We start from the raw sequence: 21,586 nt of genomic DNA on the forward strand, positions 1-21,586 counted from the left end.
TTGTTTCTTCATCAGATTTGGAGAAATGTAGAATTCTATCACTTGATCATCAGTAGATCCTCTGCAGTGAATGGGTGCCGTCAGAATGAGAGTCCAAACAGCTGGTAAAAACATCACAATAATCTCCAGTCCATCAGTTTATGTCTTGTGTAGCCAAAAGGTGTGTGTTTATAAGAAACAAATCTATCATTAAGATGTTTTTAACTTCAAACCATTGCTTCCATAATCCATAATAATACTTTCTCTTGTGAGAGAGTGGTGTGCACAGATCAAGCACCGTTAAAAGTCAAAACGGCTCTAAACAAATATGTGTGTGGATTCTGATGTGAGAGACAACATGAGATGGACTCTTCCACTGAAGGAAGCCTTGTTATGGATTATGTAAATACAGTATTACGTGTTTTAGCCGGAAACAACAGTTTGAAGGTAAAAGAGTCTTAATGAAGGATTTGTTTCTGACAAACATGCAGCTTTGGCTTCACAAGGCATTAACTGATGGACTGGAGTGGTGTGGATTATTGTGATGTTTTTATCAGCTGTTTGGACTCTCAATCTGACGGCACCCATTCACTGCAGAGCATCCACTGATGAGACACTGATGCAATGCTACATTTCTGCAAATCTGATGAAGAAACAAACTCATCTACATCTTGGATGACCTGAAATTCAAATTCTTTGGTGGTGGTTTTTCAGTGTGACATTGGTAAACATACTGACTTCTGGCTGTAACTCTCCTCCAGGTTTTACTGGGATCTCACCATGCTACTCCTGATGGTGGGAAATCTCATCATCATTCCCGTGGGCATCACCTTCTTCAAGGACGAGCACACGCCGCCGTGGATCGTCTTCAACGTGGTCTCCGACACCTTCTTTCTCATGGACCTGGTGCTAAACTTCCGCACAGGAATTGTGAAGGAGGACAACGCAGAGATCATTCTGGACCCTCAGCAGATCAAGATCAAATATCTGCGCTCGTGGTTCGTGGTGGACTTCATCTCCTCAATCCCCGTGGACTACATCTTCCTCATTGTGGAGACACGCATCGATTCGGATTTCTACAAGACGGCGCGCGCTCTGAGGATTGTCCGCTTCACCAAGATCCTCAGTCTGCTGCGGCTGCTGCGGCTCTCGCGCCTCATACGCTACATTCATCAATGGGAGGAGGTGAGTGGATGTTTTTAGTGTTTTTACCATGTTCCCCACACTGATATCTGATGATAATGTGACCCAGAGGAAAATATTATTGCTTTCATAGCACTAGAGATTCAGTGGAGTTTTCAGTTATGTATAATTTAAAGCAACAAAGTAAAGTTTCCATCATTATTTGGCCTTGGCATATCAAGACATGCGAGTTTGAGGTCAATTTACATGCACATCAATGCATTATGAAAAATGTGATGTTTACATGCATTTACTGTTATAAATATGTTGATCTACACATTTCCTGTTCTCTAAGAGATTTGAGATGAGATTTAAGAACATTTTCATTAAAACACTTCTGAACATAATAATAATAATAATATGACGATGATTATTATTATGAATGGACATTTATATTGATAATTCAAAATAACAATGTACACAATAATTTAACTACGATTTCTGACCTTCAAACATGCCAGACAACACTTCCACAAAATGAATAATAATAATTATTATTATTATTGTCGTTATTATTATTGATGTGCAGTTCTTTGAATAAATCTGAAATATTAAAACGTTACTTTGTTATATATTGATGTACATTTCTTTGAATAATAAAAAATAGTAATGTTCACAATAATTTAATTAGGACTTGAACACTTCTGACCTTTAAAAATGCCAGACGACAGCACTACAAGGATAAAAATAAATTATTATTATTAATGTAAAAAATGTCAAATAATGCAATATTTTTCTGATTATTATTATTACTGTCGTTATTATTATTGACATTTCTTTTAATAATTCAATACAAATAAAAGTCTTGTAAATGGTTTTGTTTTCTGAATACTGATGCTTCTGTGAGCATGATGACTATGATGACTTTTTGTATTTTGGTATTGCTTCATTGCGTGTGAGTCAATCTTTAGTGTAGAGTCGATCTAAAATGTATAAGTAGAAAAGAAATGCATGCTGTGAAATTAGCAGATAGCTGCTCATATAATGTTCTCTGCATACTGAGATCTCTAATGATTGACTACAGACGTTTGATTTGCTATGTTTGCAAATATGAGCACAGTTTAAGGCATTGGTGAAACTTGTTCTCCATTTGAACTCATTGTTGTCTTGCAGAAGTGGTTGAGATACTGAAGTGATCTGATTTGTGCTTTTATAGAATCCAGTTTGTTCTCAGTTTGCAGAAATCACAGGCTGGAAGCAGCATATGTTTTGCGACTCTCGTTTCCAGCCAGTCTGCAAGCTTTGGCAGAAACCGAAGTGTTGACTCTTACACGTGTCAATTAATGAATGTTTCAAAGCAGAGAGCTAACATTAGGCTGTAATTTTCTCTGGTCCTCCTGAGGAAGGGTTTGGATGGTGATTAAAGCGCTGATTAGAAGCGTTCGTCTCTCAGCATCAGTGGTGAACGGGTGAACAGGGTCTCAGAGGTGCGCGGTGAGAAGTGAATCCGGCGAACGCAGCTGCTGCCTCATTTAGTCGAGCCGTGTTCGTTCTCATGGCAGCATGTCACGCGCTCTTCCACAGCGGCAAGCTGCAAATTGACCAGCTCCTATTAGAAGCAAGAAAAACATGTCAGAAGTGCAAAACACGTAGGAAAGTCTCAATAACGAATCTTCAGTCTAGTTTTCAGAGCAGCATTTGTTAAGCTGATGCTTAGAGTAGTTTACAGAGTAGTACATTAGTGATAATGTTTGAAATAAACCTCATGTAGGATTGTCTGATAATATAATATAATAAGGCCAAAGGATACTAAATATACTGTAGTAGAATATAACTTGCACTTTACAGTACGTGTTTTTTTTTTTTAACTTTAATCTATTTTATTTAAATACTAGGTGAATAGTGGTGATATCAAACATTAAAAATTTTATTTTCATTTATTATTAATTATGCAGAAGTGATATTGACAGTACAGGTGCTGGTCATATAATTAGAATATTATCAAAAAGTTGATTTATTTCACTAATTTCATTCAAAAAGTGAAACTTGTATATTATATTCATTCATTGCACCCATATTTCAAATGTTTAATTATTTTAATATTGATGATTATAACTGACAACTAAGGAAATTCACAAATTCAGTATCTCAAAAAAATTGAATATTGTGAAAAGGTTCAATATTGAAGACACCTGGTGCCACACTCTAATCAGGTAATTAACTCAAAACACCTGTAAAGTCTTTAAATTGTCTCTCAGTCTAGTTCTGTAGGCTACACAATCATGGGGAAGACTGCTGACTTGACAATTGTCTAAAAGACGACCATTGACACCTTGCACAAGGAGGGCAAGACCCAAAAGGTCATTGCAAAAGAGGCTGGCTGTTCACAGAGCTCTGTGTCCAAGCACATTAATAGGAGGTGAATGGAACGAAAAGATTTGGTAGAAAAATGTATAAGCAATAGGTATAACCGCACCCTGGAGAGGATTGTGAAACAAAACCCATTCAAAAATGTGGGGGAGGTTCACAAAGAGTGGACCGCAGCTGGAGTCAGTGCTTCAAGAACCACTACACACAGACGTATGCAAGACATGGGTTTCAGCTTCGCATTCCTTGTGTCGAGCCGCTCTTGAACAACAGACAACGTCAGAAGCGTCTAAAGACTGCACTGCTGCTGAGAGATCCAAAGTTATGTTCTCTGATGAAGGTAAATTTCCTATGGATATCAGGGTCCCAGAGTCAGGAGGAAGAGAAGAGAGGCACACAATCCATGTTGCTTGAGGTCCAGTGTAAAGTTTCCACAGTCAGTGATGGTTTGGGGTCAATGTCATCTGCTGGTGTTGGTCCACTGTGTTTTCTGAGGTCAAAGGTCAACACAGCCGTACACCAGGAAGTTTAAGAGCACTTCTTGCTTCCTGCTGCTGACCAACTTTATGGAGATGCAGATTTCATTTTCCAGCAGGACTTGGCACCTGCACACAGTGCCAAAGCTACCAGTACCTGGTTTGAGGGCCATGGTATCCGTTCTTAATTGGCCAGCAAACTCATGACCAGCACCTTTTTTACATTCCATTTCAATAATGCACACAAATTTTAATTGACAAAAAACAAAGCTAACCCCTTGATAAATCTCACCATTGAATACATCTTCTTCTGAGAAGTTTGGAAGATGCTGTTCTCCACCTTCCTGGAGGAAGTGACTCTCCTGTGAGTAAATGCTATTAGTCAGCATGTTATTAAATCAAACTTATATGAAGGCTTATTGAGTCACTCCTGTGATCAGCAGGTGTTCTCACTGACATGACCATCCAAACAAACCTCGCTTTCAGTGTCCAGGGGCTTTTTGGGGCCATCCCTGGGAGTTTTAATGGAGTGGATGTTTTTAAGAGCTGAAGCAGCCCTTCTCGGCCTGTATTATGCAAACGGCGAAGCTTAAACACTCTCTCTGCGTGAACCGAGCGGCTCTGAGTGCTTCTCAATGGCTTGAGTTTGCTTGAGGGATCGTTTCGAAGGCCTTGTGGAGCTTCGGTAGCTGGACCATCTGTGTTTGTTTATTGAGCGAAGGCAGGGAGTCCTTCTCTATTAATATCGGCATCTGGGATTGTTCTGATTTATGGCTCGTGTCGCTGCGATTGGATGTTGAGGACGGAAAGCATAGCGTTCTGTATTGCACAGAGTTTTCTGAGGTTGTGCAGATCAAAAACACACATATAGTCATTCTAGGCTGGTTTGGCGTCACTCCTGACACATACAAGAGATAAAGTCTGCAGGAGGAGGCAGAAACTGGGTTTAACAGCGTATTAGAGGATGCACATAAGACTGTTTGGCAACATTAAAGGCCAACGTGCAAATGTGACTTGTGTAATATAAATATTCACACAGCAGGTGGGCTCTAAAACCATGTAAATAAAGAATCAAAAACCCTCAGTGTCTAGGTATGCTACCATGCTGATTAAATTCCTCTAGGATTCAGTTTGTTTGCTATGCACAGTATGCAAATTGAGTATGCATGACCATTAACATGTAGTATGTGAACACTACTGTATGTGAGACTGTATCGTCCCCACAATCTTTCTCAGAGACTACCCTCCAGTCTTGGATATTTGGTTAAAATGTGTTTGGTTAGAATGCATTTCAGACAGTAGAATACTATGCTATGGTCACATGATCTCATTACATGTATGTTTAATTGCATGTTAATTAGTCAAGAAAAACATGCTCCTGGTTGAAAGAAAAAAAAAAGTATAACAATAAATATTTTTTGGTTTGTATTTATTTTATTTTTATTTATTTAAATAGTATGTGTTGTGCCATTGTGAACATTAACATTTTACTTAATTTATTTTAATTTGTTTATTTTAATCAGTTTTTTGTATTTATTTTAATGTAATTATGTATTTTATTTTTGTATAATTTATTCTAAACATATCTAAATATTTTATTGAAAATCCTTCCAATGGATTATTATTGTCACAGTATAACAATAAATACTTTTTGGTTTGTATTTATTTTATTTTTATTTATTTAAATAGTATGTGTTGTGCCATTGTGAACATGAACATTTTACTTAATTTATTTTAATTTGTTTATTTTAATCAGTTTTTTTAATGTAATTATGTATTTTATTTTTGTATAATTTATTCTAAACATATCTAAATATTTTAGTGAAAATCCTGCCAATGGATTAATATTGTCATTAATATTATTATTATGGCTTAGATTTGTTATAACTGACTTCTGGTAGTGTTATTTATTTGTTGTTTTTTAATTAAATGCATTTAATTTATTTGATTCCACTTATTTTTTAAATAATAGGTGGTGTGCCATTTATATATTTTAATTAGTTATTTATTAATTAATTTATTTACATTTTTTGTAACTTATTTATTTTTTAATAACATTAATTCATTAATGTTTTATTTATTTGTTTAAAAGTAGATTAAATAGCATTCAATTAATATTTCTTAGGCTTAGACTGGATGCAACTTTGACTAGATGTTTATCACCTCTGTTAGGTTTGTTTAGGTCTGCAGACACACTGCGAAACATTTGATTTAGGGTTCGGTTGTGAGGATAGTGTTGTGATTTAACACACAGTATCAGTGATTACCGTTGTCTGGTGTTTCATTCACTGCGCTGGACATAAACTTACTGACCGATCGAGTCTGCTCTTTCACCTTGGCTCAGTTGTACAATAGAAAGACTTGTTTCTGATAATCTTCTCTCTTTTTTCCCATTGCAGATGTTGTTAAAAAATAAGCAAGCATTGTGCTGTATTTTAAAGATGTGTAATGTGTTATGCATTGCAACGTGATGGTGGACGAGCTGAAAGATGTTTTTGATTATAAATATAGTTTATTTGGAACTGAATTAGACAGACTTTTATTCTCTAAATTGTCTTTTCTCTTCTGGATCTTCAGATTAATTGTGAACCAGATGTCTCCGTTGATAACTGTAAGATTTTCTGTCATTCATTGAATCATTTTCCCATCGCTCATGTCCTGAAACCAGCAGCTTTTGGTCCAATCTGTTGGGTTTGAGTCTTTCTGTTTGTTTCTCTGTCTATCTCTCTCATTTCTCATTAGCTTCTTCAATCAGCGCTGAGATGTTTGGTCGCTGCGTGATGCTGTCATCGTTAACGTGTCCCATGTCAATTAGAGGCAGAGCGGCCGAGTGTCCATTACTCTGTATGAGAGAGAGAGAGAGAGAGAGAGAGAGATATGTTCAGAAAGCCTCTGTAGTTTTGGTGATTTATACTTTCATAGGTTCATCCCTTGCCATTCAGACAAGACACATTAGTCTTCATTCCCCTGATTCACAATAATGATTTTATAATAAGCCCATATTAGAGAGGATTTCCACAATCTACCCAGAGCACTTCTCATTTTAATTGCACTCCAGTCTGTTTCCATTTCACCGTGCTATTTTATTAGAGTCCAAGTGCGTATAAAGACAGGAGAGAGAGCAAACAATCCTTCGGCTGTGTTCAAAAGCCTATGAGCTGCCTACTTATATGAATATACAGTGTGTGTGTGTGTGTGTGTTGTGTGTGTGTCCGTAAGCAATATCTGGATAAAGGATGACATAATTTGATGAGTTTCAGGACTCAAAGAGTCATTGATGTGTATGGATCTAGATAGATATACAGATCTGAATGAAGATGCTGCCATTTAAACCAATAGTACATTCACATGATGCATTAGTTATCGCTTGAATCTGAAATGTCTTGTCTTTTTATCTCTAGCGTGGTCTCTTTCTGTCTGTCTGTGATGATACAGCAGTAAAGGCAGACAGTCAGTAATGAGGGTGACTTTTACACATCCGCTGCATGATTAATTCAGATGCTTTTACAGCTAGTTAATGTTACAGAGAGCCAATTATTTAATCCGAGCTCATGCTGTTTGTCTGCGCTCAGAACGAGCCAGAGCCTGCGACGTAATGCTCTGTTTGTCATCACACTGTCCTGGCAGAGGAAAGAGTTATTAAAGACAAGCATAGCAGCAATAATCACCATCTGACTGGACGAGAGAGAGAGAGAAGCTTTTTTTTCTCGTCACTCAATAACAATAGCATCATGTGAACATATTCCTCTCACATAAGCTTTTAAAAGCTGTGTTTTAAAGCAACTGGAGTGGTTTTTAATAAGCACCTGTTAACAGTGCGTACTGTGGCTTCACTCACATGAAGTAGCTTTCAATTGTAGAGGCCATTAGCACCCAACTGACCGGCGGCTTCTCGAGAGGATACTTCACATTAGGATTAGCCTTTCACTTACTTCAGCTCTCTCTCTCTCTCTCTCTCTCTCTCTCTCTCTCTCTCTCTCTCTCTCTCTTTCACTCGTGGCAGAACGGAAGCAGCCTGGACTTGTTCTGTCCTGTTTTCAATTATTTAACTTAGTGATTCAGAAAGTAGCCATGTCTCTAACACACACACACGCACACACACACACACACTAAAGCAGAGCAAGTGTAGACCGTGCTCTCTTTAGGGAGGGAGTCTTCAGGCGATTCATCGTTAGATTTTAATTCAGGGAATCACAATATGATTCATTCCAGAATGATTTTTTTTTTTATTATTCTTTCTATTTTAGAGTTGGCAAGTTTGATTCGTTTCCATGAAGCAGTTCAATTTGTTGCATTCAGAAAACAGATAAATGCTTATTTTGCATCATCTCAAAAATATTCTTGAATGTTCTTGATTATTGTTGTGATTATTCTAATTAAAATAATTTTAGATATTATGTTTATTAGATTTTAATTTATTTAACATATATTTTCTAATTTTATTTATAAAAAATTATTTTTTATTATTATTTAATTTGCATATAATGTTATATATATATACAGTAACAGATACAACTTTTGACTTTAATAATATATAACTAAGAATAGTTAATGCTTTATTCTTCATAACATAACATGATATAGTTAACTAATGTCACTCAATAAATAAATTAAATGTATTATAAAATGTTACCAAATTTTATTATAGAAATCTATATGTAATTCAAGCTATATAGTGCAGCCTTGATTTTAATGTTGTGTTTTCTGTTTTTACTAGTGCAAATGTTCATTTAGCTTCACTGAATGCTTTAAAATGTTGCCATACCAAATTAGGACTGTTTGGATAAAGTCACATATATTGCAATAATTTTTCTCATGGTATTGCATTAATTATGCAAACTCTTTTTGTTTCTATTCAAGTGTGCATTCATTTACCTTTCAGTTCAATTCAGTTAAAGTGTACTGTATGTCTGAGTATTTAAAGCAGCATTTCCAGGTGTCATATGTGTCACATTCTAAGGCAGTCGGTGATTCTCTGCCCTGTTTCAAATGTCAGTGACATTCAGACTGACGGCTTGTGTCCAACATATCTCTGCTTCTGTCCCTGTTCAGATATTTCATATGACCTACGACCTGGCCAGCGCAATGGTGCGAATCGTCAACTTGATTGGGATGATGCTGTTGCTCTGTCACTGGGACGGATGCCTGCAGTTCCTGGTGCCCATGCTGCAGGACTTCCCCCAAGACTGCTGGGTGTCCAAGAACAAGATGGTGGTGAGTGTTCCCAAACACAGTCTGTCTCTCCAGCCACAGGGGCTCTGCACCTCTGAGTCTGAGCATTGTAACCTCACCGGGAATTAGGGTCAAGATGGTAAATATCTGTCTAGTAATGGTGGAACTAACTGTTGCATATTCATTTGATTTAAAAAGAACCATTTCAGAACATTAAGTGTTTCCCTTTTAATTTAATTTGTGTCCATCAAGATGAGATTAAGTACTTTTTGAAGTACATAATAACAATGAAGTGTACTAACATTAATACTACATATTACATGTTTAATTGTAAATGAATCAGTGTTATTATTATTATTTTTTTATAAATATAGGCCTATGTATCAGGCAAGTTAACACACACACACACACACACATATCTGCCAAGCAAAAAAAAAAAAAAAAAAAATCCAGTAAATTATTAATTGAAATAAACTGCAAAAACAAACATTTTACAGGAATTTTCATTTACGGTTTTACAGAAATTGTACAGATTTCTCCTTATTCTCCAATATTTTACTTTAATTTTATGTTCACTTGACCTTTTTTTTTTACAGTATAATATACATTTAAATAAATATTATATATAATATATTATGTAGAGAATTTATTATTATTATTATTATTATTAACTATTTTCAGTTGAATTATTATTGGATTTATATAATTATGTACTGTAATATGCTGTATGCATTTCTATTATGTCACATGACTCAGATCAGCTCTAGTGAAGGCTTGTATTTCTGCAGTAAACTGTGTTCTTACATACGGCAAGAGTTAGTGAGGTGGCGTGTCACAGATTGTGGTTTTTCTACAGCCTTAATTCGATATCCGTCTAGTATTGACAATGCTCTGGTGAGCTGAGCTTTAATTTCCTCCAGTTTTAAGTCAAGGGGACATGCATCCACCAAGTCCCCTGTGTCCAGCGAAAAAGAACAGTCTTGTTCTTGATGCCCATGAGGTTTAGTTTCCCTCATGAATGCCAGAGACTCGAGCCGTGACCCTGAATCATCCCGAAGAGTGCGAGATTGGCAAAGGTCCTCTCTGGATCTGTCATGGTTTATCGATGAGGCCTGCGGCCGCTCTCCAGCTTCCCTGATCGGTAATCGGTGGTTTGTGATTATCCCGGTCCTACAATAACATAAAGCCAGAGATCAGATTCAAACAAGCACATTATCAGTCAGCAGGAACGCGAGCAGAAAACAAATGCACCCCTTGTTCACACAAACTGTGAGATTATCTTTAAAAAAAAAAGCATGCTTGATTTACTCTCTTTAGTATTTCAATACAGGGTTTAAAATCAATCAACAAAAAATAACAACTTTGGTTTATTGCACCTTTGATTTACAGTATAGGTAACACTTACAATGGGGTTTCATTTGTTACCATAAACAAACAATGGCAATACTTCTACAGCATTAGAAAGCAACATAAACAAATGTATTTTACAATTTTACAATTGCTTTTTTTTAAATTAGTTAAAGGAATAATTCACCCAATAATAATCATTATTGAAAATGTCTTCACCCTCAGGTCATCCAAGATGTAGATGAGTTTGTTTCTTCATCAAATTTGGAGAAATGTCGCATTACATCACTTGCTCAGTGAATGGGTGCCGTCAGAATGAGAGACCAAACAGCTGATTAAAACATTTCAATAATTTTCAAGCAATTCGCTCCATTCCAGTCCATCAGTTACCATCTTGAAAAAAAAGATTGAATTAAAAAAAAAAAAAATTATATTAAGTGGTTACACTCTGTTTATTTTAGCTACATTTAAATAAACAAATTAAGGTGACAACCTTTCAAAACAAAATTGTTTAAATGTTGTTAAAATAATTTTTTTCAAACACCTACCTTACATTTTTTTTAGTAAATCCAAATAAGGATTTTTTTTTTCAGTGTGTATTATGGACTCATTTGTGACTCATAAATTCATCACGTCTTAATCTTGTGTTTTTTAAAACACTCATCTTTTCTCTTCTCGAGATGTTAATTGATGGAGTGGAGTGCTGTGGATTATTGTGATGTTTTTATCAGCTGTTTGGACTCTCGTTCTGACGGCACCCATTCACTGCAGAGCACCCTTTGCTGAGCAAGTGATGGAATGCTACATTTCTCCAAATCTAATGAAGAAACAAACTCATCTACATTTTTGATGGCATGAGGGTGAGCACATTTTCAGTAAATTCCTTGAATGCAATGTGAAATAACATGAACAAGCAATCAGCAATTTGTATCTTTACCGATATTAACAAGATGAATTGCTCATTATTAGTTCATGTTAGCTATTGCATTAACTAATGTTATTACATAAGAGTACATTGAAATTCAGGTGATGATTTTTTTTAAGTATTTTAAATACATACTCATATACTAAAGTCAAATAGGGCCACGCTGTACCATTTCAAATTCACTTTTGATGCCCTCGGCTCCTTTAGGTTGTTAGCTCCAGCTATTCCAGTGACGGGGCTGTCATTATGAAACGGTATGATCTTTTTCCTCTTTTTGGAGAGCTGTAATAAGCTGTCGCTCTCTCAGGATTGAGCCCCTACAGAAATGAGTCTGAAAGCAATCTGGACATGTCACCTCAGACAGAGCCAATATTGATTCCTCACAGACTCGCGCACACGTCCACAGGACAAGGGCAATTTATTCACTATTTTAGAAAATTTCACATCTTTCTAAATAGCTGACCCACTTTCTTCCAGCTCGGATTTCTCTTTTTCGGCCTCATTCGGTCGTATTTTCATGTCATGTCACAGTGTTTTCTGCCACCACAAACTCTCAGGAGTCAATCTGGATTCATATTCATGCAATCATTGCAAGTGTTTGCCCTTTTTGTTTCATGCACCATAATATTTTTCAGCCTTTTCATGATGTTTGATGTATATCTTATTTCATGCATTCAAAATGTTTAAATCAAGAAAAAGTTTTTCATCTAATATAAACAAGGTATTTAGATTTTTTATAATTTATGTGCATTAATAAAGTAACACTAAGTAATAAAAACAAATTGTACCTATAATAAAATTAATTTAGATTCTAAAACATGATTTCTGTAACATTTTATAAACAAATCAAAGAAATTTTTGTAAATTATTTGTTATTTTAGTGATTTTATTTTACTTTTATTAATATTTTGAATCTGTTTTATTTTTCTTAAAGATTTAGCAATTTTGTGGAGTGTTTTTGACATTTTTAGTAGTTTTTTATGTGTCTGTATAATTTTTATTTATTTTTATTTTTTATATTTTTTTATTATTTTATTTTTTATTTTTTATTCATTTTATTTATTCATTTTATTCTTTTTTTTTTTTTTTTTTTTGCATTTCAAGATACATTTAATTAAAATCAGAAATGTTACCTTGGCTGAAATATATGTTTATGTATGTTTTATTTTATCTGAGTAAATTTTTTTATTTCAAATAATAATTTTTATGAATGGTTTTTACCATCAGTTTCAGTTAACAATAATAACCCTATAAGAGACATTATTAAAACTCCCTTATTTCCTTTGTCTGAGATGAGGAATATTTTGAAATGAGTCTAAATGGAATTTTCTTCAATGGGGGAAAAAAAATAATAGTCATCATACATATTATGATTTTGCAAAGTCATGGTAAATGTTAACATTAACTGGGCATTAACTGTTTGTGATGGTCTCTCTCTCCTTTCAGAACGACACGTGGGGTCAGCAGTACTCTTACGCTCTCTTCAAGGCCATGAGCCACATGCTGTGTATTGGATATGGCATGTACCCACCTGTCGGCATGACAGACGTGTGGCTGACCATCCTCAGCATGATCGTGGGTGCCACCTGCTACGCCATGTTTGTCGGCCACGCCACGGCTCTGATCCAGTCGCTGGACTCCTCACGCAGGCAATATCAGGAAAAGGTGAGTGACGTCCAGTTGGTTAACATAATGAAGCAAGGGCGGAAGCAGCAGGGAAAGCTTCCTGCGAAGGTGCTGCATTATGTGTTTGTCATCTGTTGTTGTGAGGACAGACCACAGGGACTCTTGTGTATCAAAACGACGTGTGAATTATGGGTGAAGTGTGATTTTTTCTGCGTCTGTTGTGGTGCAACAACAACGGAAAACATAACTAGATTTAAATCATTTTAATGGAGTTTACAAAAGTAATTGGTTTCTATGGTGTTCCTAGGTGGTTTGTTTGCAGTGACACTGAAATTGATTTATAAAGGTAGCGCTAGGGTGTTTTCTAAGGCTTTGCTATATAGTGATTGCTATAGAGTGACACAAACATGAATTTCCAAAATAACTGGATTTTAAAACTATTAATGGTGTCTGGCCATGCAGAAGTCCCAACTGTAATATTAGGGCGTTGTGGGGGTTTCAGGGTATTGCTAGGTAGTTGTGGCACCAAAGTGAATAGTAATAAATAACTAGGTTTTTTTTAGGTTTTCCCATGCAATAGTCAAAACCATGATTCTAGGGTGTTGTGACTGCTTTCAAGGGTGTTGCTACTGTATGTGTTTTGTAGGGTCTTGTTTTACAGGGTGTTGCTATAAAAAGAACTAGATTTTGCCATTTTAATGGTGTTTGCCCATGCATAATTTGCAACCATGATGCTAGGGTGTAGTGTGTGGTTGCTACAGTAGGTGCTTACTATGCAGTGGCACCAAAGTGATTCATAAAAATAACAAGATTTTTTTAAATGTTAGTGTTTGACCATGCAAAAATCACTACTACAGTAGTAGTGATTATTGCATGGTCAAACACTAACATTTTTTAAATGTTACTGTCTGTTCTGGGTGATTGCAGGAAGACCGCTCCTGTGTTTCACTCTTCAAAACAGTCATTGAGTGAATTACAGTGACACTGAACTTCTGACACATCTAAAACACCAAATACAGTAGCTCTTGATATCACAACAGAATCTAGACTTAAAACTACAGACTCAATTAGAGAATGAACCAGCCCAACTTGGAACTGTGAGGGTAAAACATTATATATTCCTGAAGATTGGAAGTAAAAAAAAAGTATAATTTGAGTGTGTGGAGAAAACACAGTACAGCTGGACGACAGTGTGACACTTCTAAACTCATCTCAGCACACTAACATGATTACCACAGTTCCTGCCGGCTACTTTAATTCACAATAATGCACTTATATCCCACAAACAACCGACTCGAGAGTGCAGATATTAATATTCACTCACAGGGAGTTTTAGCTCTGGTGATTGAAATTAAATTCAGAAACAACTCCTAGTATTAAACTTGAGGATGTGCGTCATCATGCAGCATCTGTGCATCAGACTTCAGAAAATGGAGTTGTTTTTGTAGTTGTACTTCTGTAGTTTCCTATCCAGTCCGGTATGAGTTATTGACCTCTCCTCACTCGTGGTCAGCAGGCAGTATACGGTGTGCCATGCGGGTCCCTCATGCCCACTGCATGCGCCGACCTCAGTCCCTTCCCTGATGCCCACCTCAACATGGGCACATCACCACATGGTGCACCATCTGTTGAGAGACTGAGGGATGGAAAAAGTGAGAATCATAGAGACTGAGAACATAAAGAGGGAATGAGAAGATCAAAAGGAATATGCAGAGGTCTTACAGATGCTCCAGATTGTCCAAGTCACATGTACAATAGATGTAGCAGCAAAATAAGAAACTAGAAGAAAATATCAGTTGGGTTTTGTCTATGCAAAACTCATTGTCAGGTTTTTTGGGTGGTTAATAGGGCATTTCTAGCTGGCAAAATTTGGATGAATAAATCAAAAGTAAGTCTTTGCATTGGGCAGCATGGACAAGCATCTGTAAATATTAAAGTGCATAACAACTGCTAGTGAAATATGAAGCCTGCATGTCCTGTGTGTCTCTGTGTGAACGATCAGCATCATTTCGTTTGATAATTGCTGTTGTCAGATATACAGGAACTCAAAGCTCTTCAATACAGCCCGCCAAAAATAAAAGTTCAGTTCAACTTGAAGAAATTGTGACAGAAATATTTTATATTATACAGTATTGTGTATTTCTTAACCTGTTAAATGTCACCCCGTCCCGTATACGGGACGCCTACATTGACTACACTATATTACAATCAAATTTAATCTAATCTTGACAAACTATATATCGTTGGAAAGGTCTAAGACTCCCAAATATATATTTTACCAATATTTTTTGTTATAAATTATGTAGGAAAAGTAATAGATTAATTTATGACAAGAGTGCACCCTCAGAAATCTACTTTACAAAAGGAGCTTTGACCTTTGTTTAAAAAAAAGACTTCCTCGTTGCCTTTTTCTCTATCACATTTTAGAAATCATCAGAAGTTATATATCACTTGAAAACATAAAATCTCAAAATTCATCCTTTAAAACCCATTTTAAATTCAGACATTGCATTACCATGTAAATGGCACATCAAAATCATGTTACAAACTGTTTTCAGTCATGAATTATAAAAATTTTGGTTTGTTTATTGAAACATTAGTTTTAAGGAATAATGGTTTTAATTTAAACTCTTAGCCTCTGTTGTGCAGTCTGTTTAATTTTATTATATATATATATATATATATATATATATATATATATATATATATATATATATATATATATATAATTGGGAACTATTTTAACAAATAATAAATTATTATAAATTATTGCATTTTATTTTTTTGTATTTTTTATTGTTTATACTTAATTATTTTGGAGTGTTTTTTTATCTTCTTGAGGGAATTACTGTGAAGTTGATGCAGTGGTTATTTGGTTCAGGAAATAGTTTTTGTGTCATAAAGGTAAATATTGTAACTTATGAGGTGACCAGTGATTTTGAAACCATAACATGCTGCATTTATATATAAAATCATACTTTTGAAGTATGGGTGTCACAGTCAGAATGAGCTTTAGAATCAGGAAAATAAGTACCAGCACTGACAATCAAGATATTTAAAAAAATATATATAAAAACAAACCAAATTCAAGATTTCCTTAGATATCCTGATATCATTTTTATGAACTCTTTTGGCCACAATAATTGTGTAGTGAAACTCAGAGGAGACACACAGTCTTTATTCTCAGGAGAAACATCTAAGAAGCACAAAACTTCAGTAAAAGTCTCTTTTTGCACTGCATTTCATCTCGATTCAGTCTGAGACGTTAAACAGATCTGGTTCGTGATTTTTCTCCTCCTGGCAGGCACAAGCATGTGAGGAAAGACAATAAGTGATTCAGAGCTGTGCGTTTACACCCTGACTGGAATAAGAAATGCATTTTCAACATCTCCAGGCGCTGAATGAATAAAGGACATTATGTATTTCTGCTGACTGTAATCTAAACACTGACACTAATACCTGTCCGGCACCACAGGGCAAACAGATCTCAAGCTATTTCTTTTAAAATCTCTCTCCTCTGATCCTGTTCTTATGTTAGAAATTCATCGGAGTGGTGGGAATTGTGCATTTGGCTTATGGTTCGGTTTGTCTGATATTTGTGAATCTTTAATGCATGCAGCTTATGTATTTAATGCAGGAGCGGCACGGCACGGCTTATTCAAACCGTTTTAGGAGATTGTGAGATTTCTTGATTTGAAGATGATGTAAAATCACAGAGGGCTGAGAGAGATCTGTCAACACTTTAGTTAGTTGTTCCAGTCTAATGGCCTCTGCAGAATAGCCTGAGGGTTCGAGGGGGTGCACTAGTGATGTTAAAGATTCAAGAAATTGATTATTTGTCATAAATGATTTGATCAATATCATTAAATTGAAATTAAAATTAATACAGAACATGAATCATGAATGTTTTCAAATATAGCACACTGGAAAAGTACAGTATGCCAAAACAAATTATAAATCAGTATTTTTGTCCTAAAACAAGAAAAATATATGCTAATTTTTGTCTTTAGAATAAATAAAAATAAAAAGTAAATGCATTTAATGCGACCAAGTCTTTCTATTTCAATTAAATGCTGTTCATTTGAACTTTCGACTCATTCGAAAATCCTAAAAAATAAAATGTATCACAGTTTTCACAAAAATATCCAGCAGCACAACTTTTGATACAAAATAACAAAATAAATGTTTCTTAAGCAGCAAATCATCCTATAAGAATGATTTCTGAAGATCATGTGACACTGAAGACTGGAGGAATGATGCTGAAAATTCAGCGGCGTATCACAGAAATAAATTACAGTTTAACACATATTCACATAGAAAACACTTATTTTAGACTGTAATAATATTTAATGTTTTTACATGATTAAATAAACGTAATATTGGTGAGCAGAAGAGACTTGTTTCAAAAACAAAAATTGTGTGGAAAAGACATTAGGTCTCTGCATTATGCAAATTCTGATAACACGCAAAAGTGGTGCAACTGTTTAGAGAGTTAGCATTTGTTCCCATTTAATTCTGTCATCTGCTTTAGAAGAATTGCACAGACTCATTCGTCCTAATAATGAGTCGGCGGAGCGCTCTGTCCTGGTACATCCTCCCCTCCGTCTCGTTTCGTCTGGTCTGCTGTCCTGCTTTTGGAGATTCAGAACTGCCAAGTGGGTTAACCAGCCATTTGGTCTCCCGGTGGACACGGCCTCTGAGCTGCGGGTCAAACGCCGATCCGTTAATGCGCTGCCCATCCCATGGCAACCTGCTCCAATGGCAACAGTCCTCACGAATCATTACGAGCCAGACCCTTGAGCCAGGCATCCTGTAGAGGAGACGTTAGCATGGTAAACACAGATTAATATAGAGGCGAGGGAGGCCGTGTGTCCGTTCGTTAGCTTGACTAATGTGTTCACAGAACATTTCCCTGAGCTGTCGGAGGACAGATAGACAGGGAAGACTGTGCGTGTGTATGTGTGTGTGTGTGTACCTGGCTGTGGTACCTCTGCTGTTATTCTATGAGACAGTAGCCAGCGGGTTCCTCTTCAAACTAGTTCCTGCCTAGGAAAGACGATACATAACCTGACAGAAACCTCACATGCACGAGAACAGCCATGTGACGTTTGGTTTGTGATGGATTCACATTGAGTAAATCACACACACACACACACACACACACACACAGAGAGAGAGACAGATGGATGCACAGGTCAGTGAACTCAAGTCAATATCCCAAGGCAGTTATCAAAAAAAAACACACACACACATGCAAATATATATAAATATTTTTCAGTTGTTTTTGTTGCATTGGTCATTACAATACCCCTAAAACAAATGGTAACACGTCTTTATTTTGATGGTTCCTTTTGAGCATTCTTTTTTAAAATAAGTAACTTTGCACCTATATGTCAAACAAACTCTCATTTGAGTATTAGTAGATTGTCTGAATTTATTTATTTATCTAAGTAAAAAAAAATTTAACTTTAAATGTACAAATTTAGAAACTCGCAAGAAAATAGTATTTTTTTCTCTCAAAATGTTACTTTTTAACATGAATTTGCAAATGTATATCTTGTAATTATGAGAAAACAAGTCAGAATTGTGAGGGGGAAAAGTAAGAAATTCAAGATATAAACTCGCAAACTATTTATATTTTGAGAAAAAAAGTCCGAATTGTGAGATTAAAAGTCGCAAATATTTTTTTGCAAGTTGCTGAAATGGGTTTCTATACCTTTTATCTTAAAATCTCCAGATCTGATCAGAAACATCTTGCGCAGACACTGTTCTGTGTAAAAAAAATCAATAAATAAAAAACGTAGAAAGAGGCAAATATTTGCAGCTTGCACAGACGGTGGATGAAATTATCATGAGAATGGCCAGCTATAATCTGCCGTGAATGGTGGGTTGTATAGTACTGCGCTCATGTCTGTCAGCGCTGGCTAATATTAGCTTCATAAAGGAAGAGAGAGAGAGAAAGAGGCTGGAACTGAAGGAAAAGCATGTCAGAAATAGATACTGTAGGACTGTGATTCGGGATTATGTGCCAATCATTTTTACAGGCTCATCTGAGAAAGAGGGAAAATTAAAGAAATAGAAATATACCTATCGCTATAAACCTTCCAAACCTTTATTTCCAACAATCATTTAATCGCTTAAGAAACTTTACAGCACCAAACTCCATTTTTTTAATAGTTAACGTGTGACTGGTGTGATATGAGATCTTTGGCCGTGTGATTCCCGTCTGCAGCTGTGCTGTTAATTAAAGACTTTTGAGAGCAACTGTGGGAATCATTTCACACCACACACACTTATTCCTCTCCCTGTCGAGGGCTCATGGGACACGTGCTGAACCAAAGTCTGCAAAACCCTCTCACTCGTGCTCGGCAGAGGATTATGGGAAGATGAGAGTTTCCTGGGCTGTTATATGCGTGCTCTTTTTCTTATCTACCTGCTAACAGAGAGAACGGCCGACACATACATGTGAGCCACGGCTCCATTCACATACTGTCTGTATTATAAAGTGTGTGAGATTAGGCTTATCTTCTCTGTCATCATATGTTGAAGCTAGTATGCTAACGGTCAAGGCAAAGTATGGTATATTTCTAGTGGATTTAAAAGAGAGTAAATGTTTTTCATTTTAATTTTACATTTTTCTTCCTTTTTTCTTTTAGTATTGATTATTAGCTTTTCTTTAACCCCTTGAACTTCAGTTTGGGAAACCCTGTCTGAAAGGAATAGTTCACCAGCTTTATTTTTTAAATGTTATTTTAAATTTCATAAATTATTGGTTTGAATCAGTCTAACAAATTTACTTAGTGAAGTAACGTATATATATATATATAAAATACATGTATAAATGTATATTATATTATATATCTTAAATTGCTATATTATAGTATAAAAACAAGCATGTTTGGATTATAAACTTATTGGAAAAAATATTTAAAAAAAAATGATTGGTTTAAATCAGTTTATCAGATGTACTTTATTCATTAACATTATTCTTTGTTACTGACAGTATGTTTATTTGATGCATGCATTTACAGATGCATCTTCATAAAATACTTTTATATTTATTTAATTTTTTGTATACAATTTAAGTAAAAAAAAAAATATATATATATATATCAGTCAGTTCCCCTTTAAAGATACAGTCATATAAACTATCGTGATTCGTTTATCATCTCGACCGACTTGAATCGTCACGTATTTTTTTAAGATTTTTAGGATGCATCATTACATCCCTATTGTTTTGTTTAATTTTACTGAACTTATAAGTGTGCATCAGCAAAAAATAATGTCCAGTACCATTAGACATAGACGTCTGTGAGTTAGTATGCTGCTATGTAGCATCACATGGAGTCTCAGGGGAGCTGAAACACCTGATTAGATGGAACAGCAGCATCACTGCTGAGATGATTCTGAGCGAAGCTCTGCTGTATTCACACCCTCACACACACCTCACACCTCTTACATTCACATCCGAACTCAGAGACTCACTCAAACACATATCTCCTGGCTTAATATGAACGTGTGAGGCCGGGAAACCACTGTCCGATTTCCCCGGTGAAATCATTGCACCATATGTCTCCGTCCTTAGGTGCCGAGAAGAGAATAACATGCTCTGAACGCATCACTTTATGAAGTGTTTGGATATGTGGAGTAATCCTGTTCACCAGGGCGGTGTAAGAGCATTATAGTGCAGTCATAACATGTTTGATAACTGCTTAAGTTAATGAGAATTAATTCTATCATGTCTAATCTATTTGAGTCACACATGATCTTGCGTGTGGAGGCAGGATTAGCAAACGCTTCATACGTTATCTAGATGTTAAAATGGGCGAAAAGAATTTACTTCATTTTATATGAGATTATATGCAACCTTTTGGACAAGTGAATATGTTTTATGAAGTATATGCAATGTTTTAGAAAACATCTCGGGTTAGGTATGTGACCATGGTTCCTCGAGAGGGAACGAGACGAGATGCATTGGGGAATACAGCCTGCATAACTGGTGTCTGAAGCACATGTGTAACAACAACAACCTAATGGTCCACCTGGCCCATGATGTCATAGGTGGGGTGCTAAGAAGTATAAAAGGGCACCTGTTGAAGACGTCATATACTAAGTTGTCTGAAGGAGATGTAAACAGGCAGCCTCTCGGAGAACCATGGTTACATGCGTAAACAGAGACGTTCCCCTTCTAGGGAACTCCACACTGCGCCCCCTAGAGAGCACATTGGGGAACAAAATCCAACTATGCCGTGCCAAGGTGCATGCCTGTCTACCTGGTGGGGGAGCATCAAGGAAGCAACAGAAGTACACCCAATCCCAATCCATTTCAGTCCTACGGTAGGCTAGCGAAATAAATGCGAACAGAGCTTCTTGTAACTTGCAACTAGTTGCAATAACTAGTTGCAACTAGACATGTGCCGGTATTCGGTAATACGAAATATCACAGTAATGAATATGCTAGGTATTGTTATCGTGGGCACTTCTAAATACCGTGAATAATAAGCACGCATGAGAAGCACATGGGGGAACATGTGAGAGATGCGCTGAATGAAAGCACATTCACTCTCTGACA

The 21,586-nt window shown here is 36.0% G+C and overlaps 1 protein-coding gene across 1 annotated transcript in view; it reads left to right on the forward strand.

Annotated features, from left to right (window-relative positions):
* Positions 1-21,586, forward strand: part of LOC127977701 (potassium/sodium hyperpolarization-activated cyclic nucleotide-gated channel 3-like) — a 61,849-nt gene that overhangs the window by 19,809 nt on the left and 20,454 nt on the right. Inside the window, exons 2-4 of the mRNA XM_052582710.1 lie at positions 741-1,164; positions 8,997-9,158; positions 12,835-13,053. Of these exons, the coding sequence (XP_052438670.1) occupies positions 741-1,164; positions 8,997-9,158; positions 12,835-13,053 (805 nt within the window). The remainder of the gene's footprint in view (positions 1-740; positions 1,165-8,996; positions 9,159-12,834; positions 13,054-21,586) is intronic.

This window comes from Carassius gibelio, chromosome B18, assembly GCF_023724105.1.
Source record: "Carassius gibelio isolate Cgi1373 ecotype wild population from Czech Republic chromosome B18, carGib1.2-hapl.c, whole genome shotgun sequence".
NCBI classification, from domain to species: domain Eukaryota; kingdom Metazoa; phylum Chordata; class Actinopteri; order Cypriniformes; family Cyprinidae; genus Carassius; species Carassius gibelio.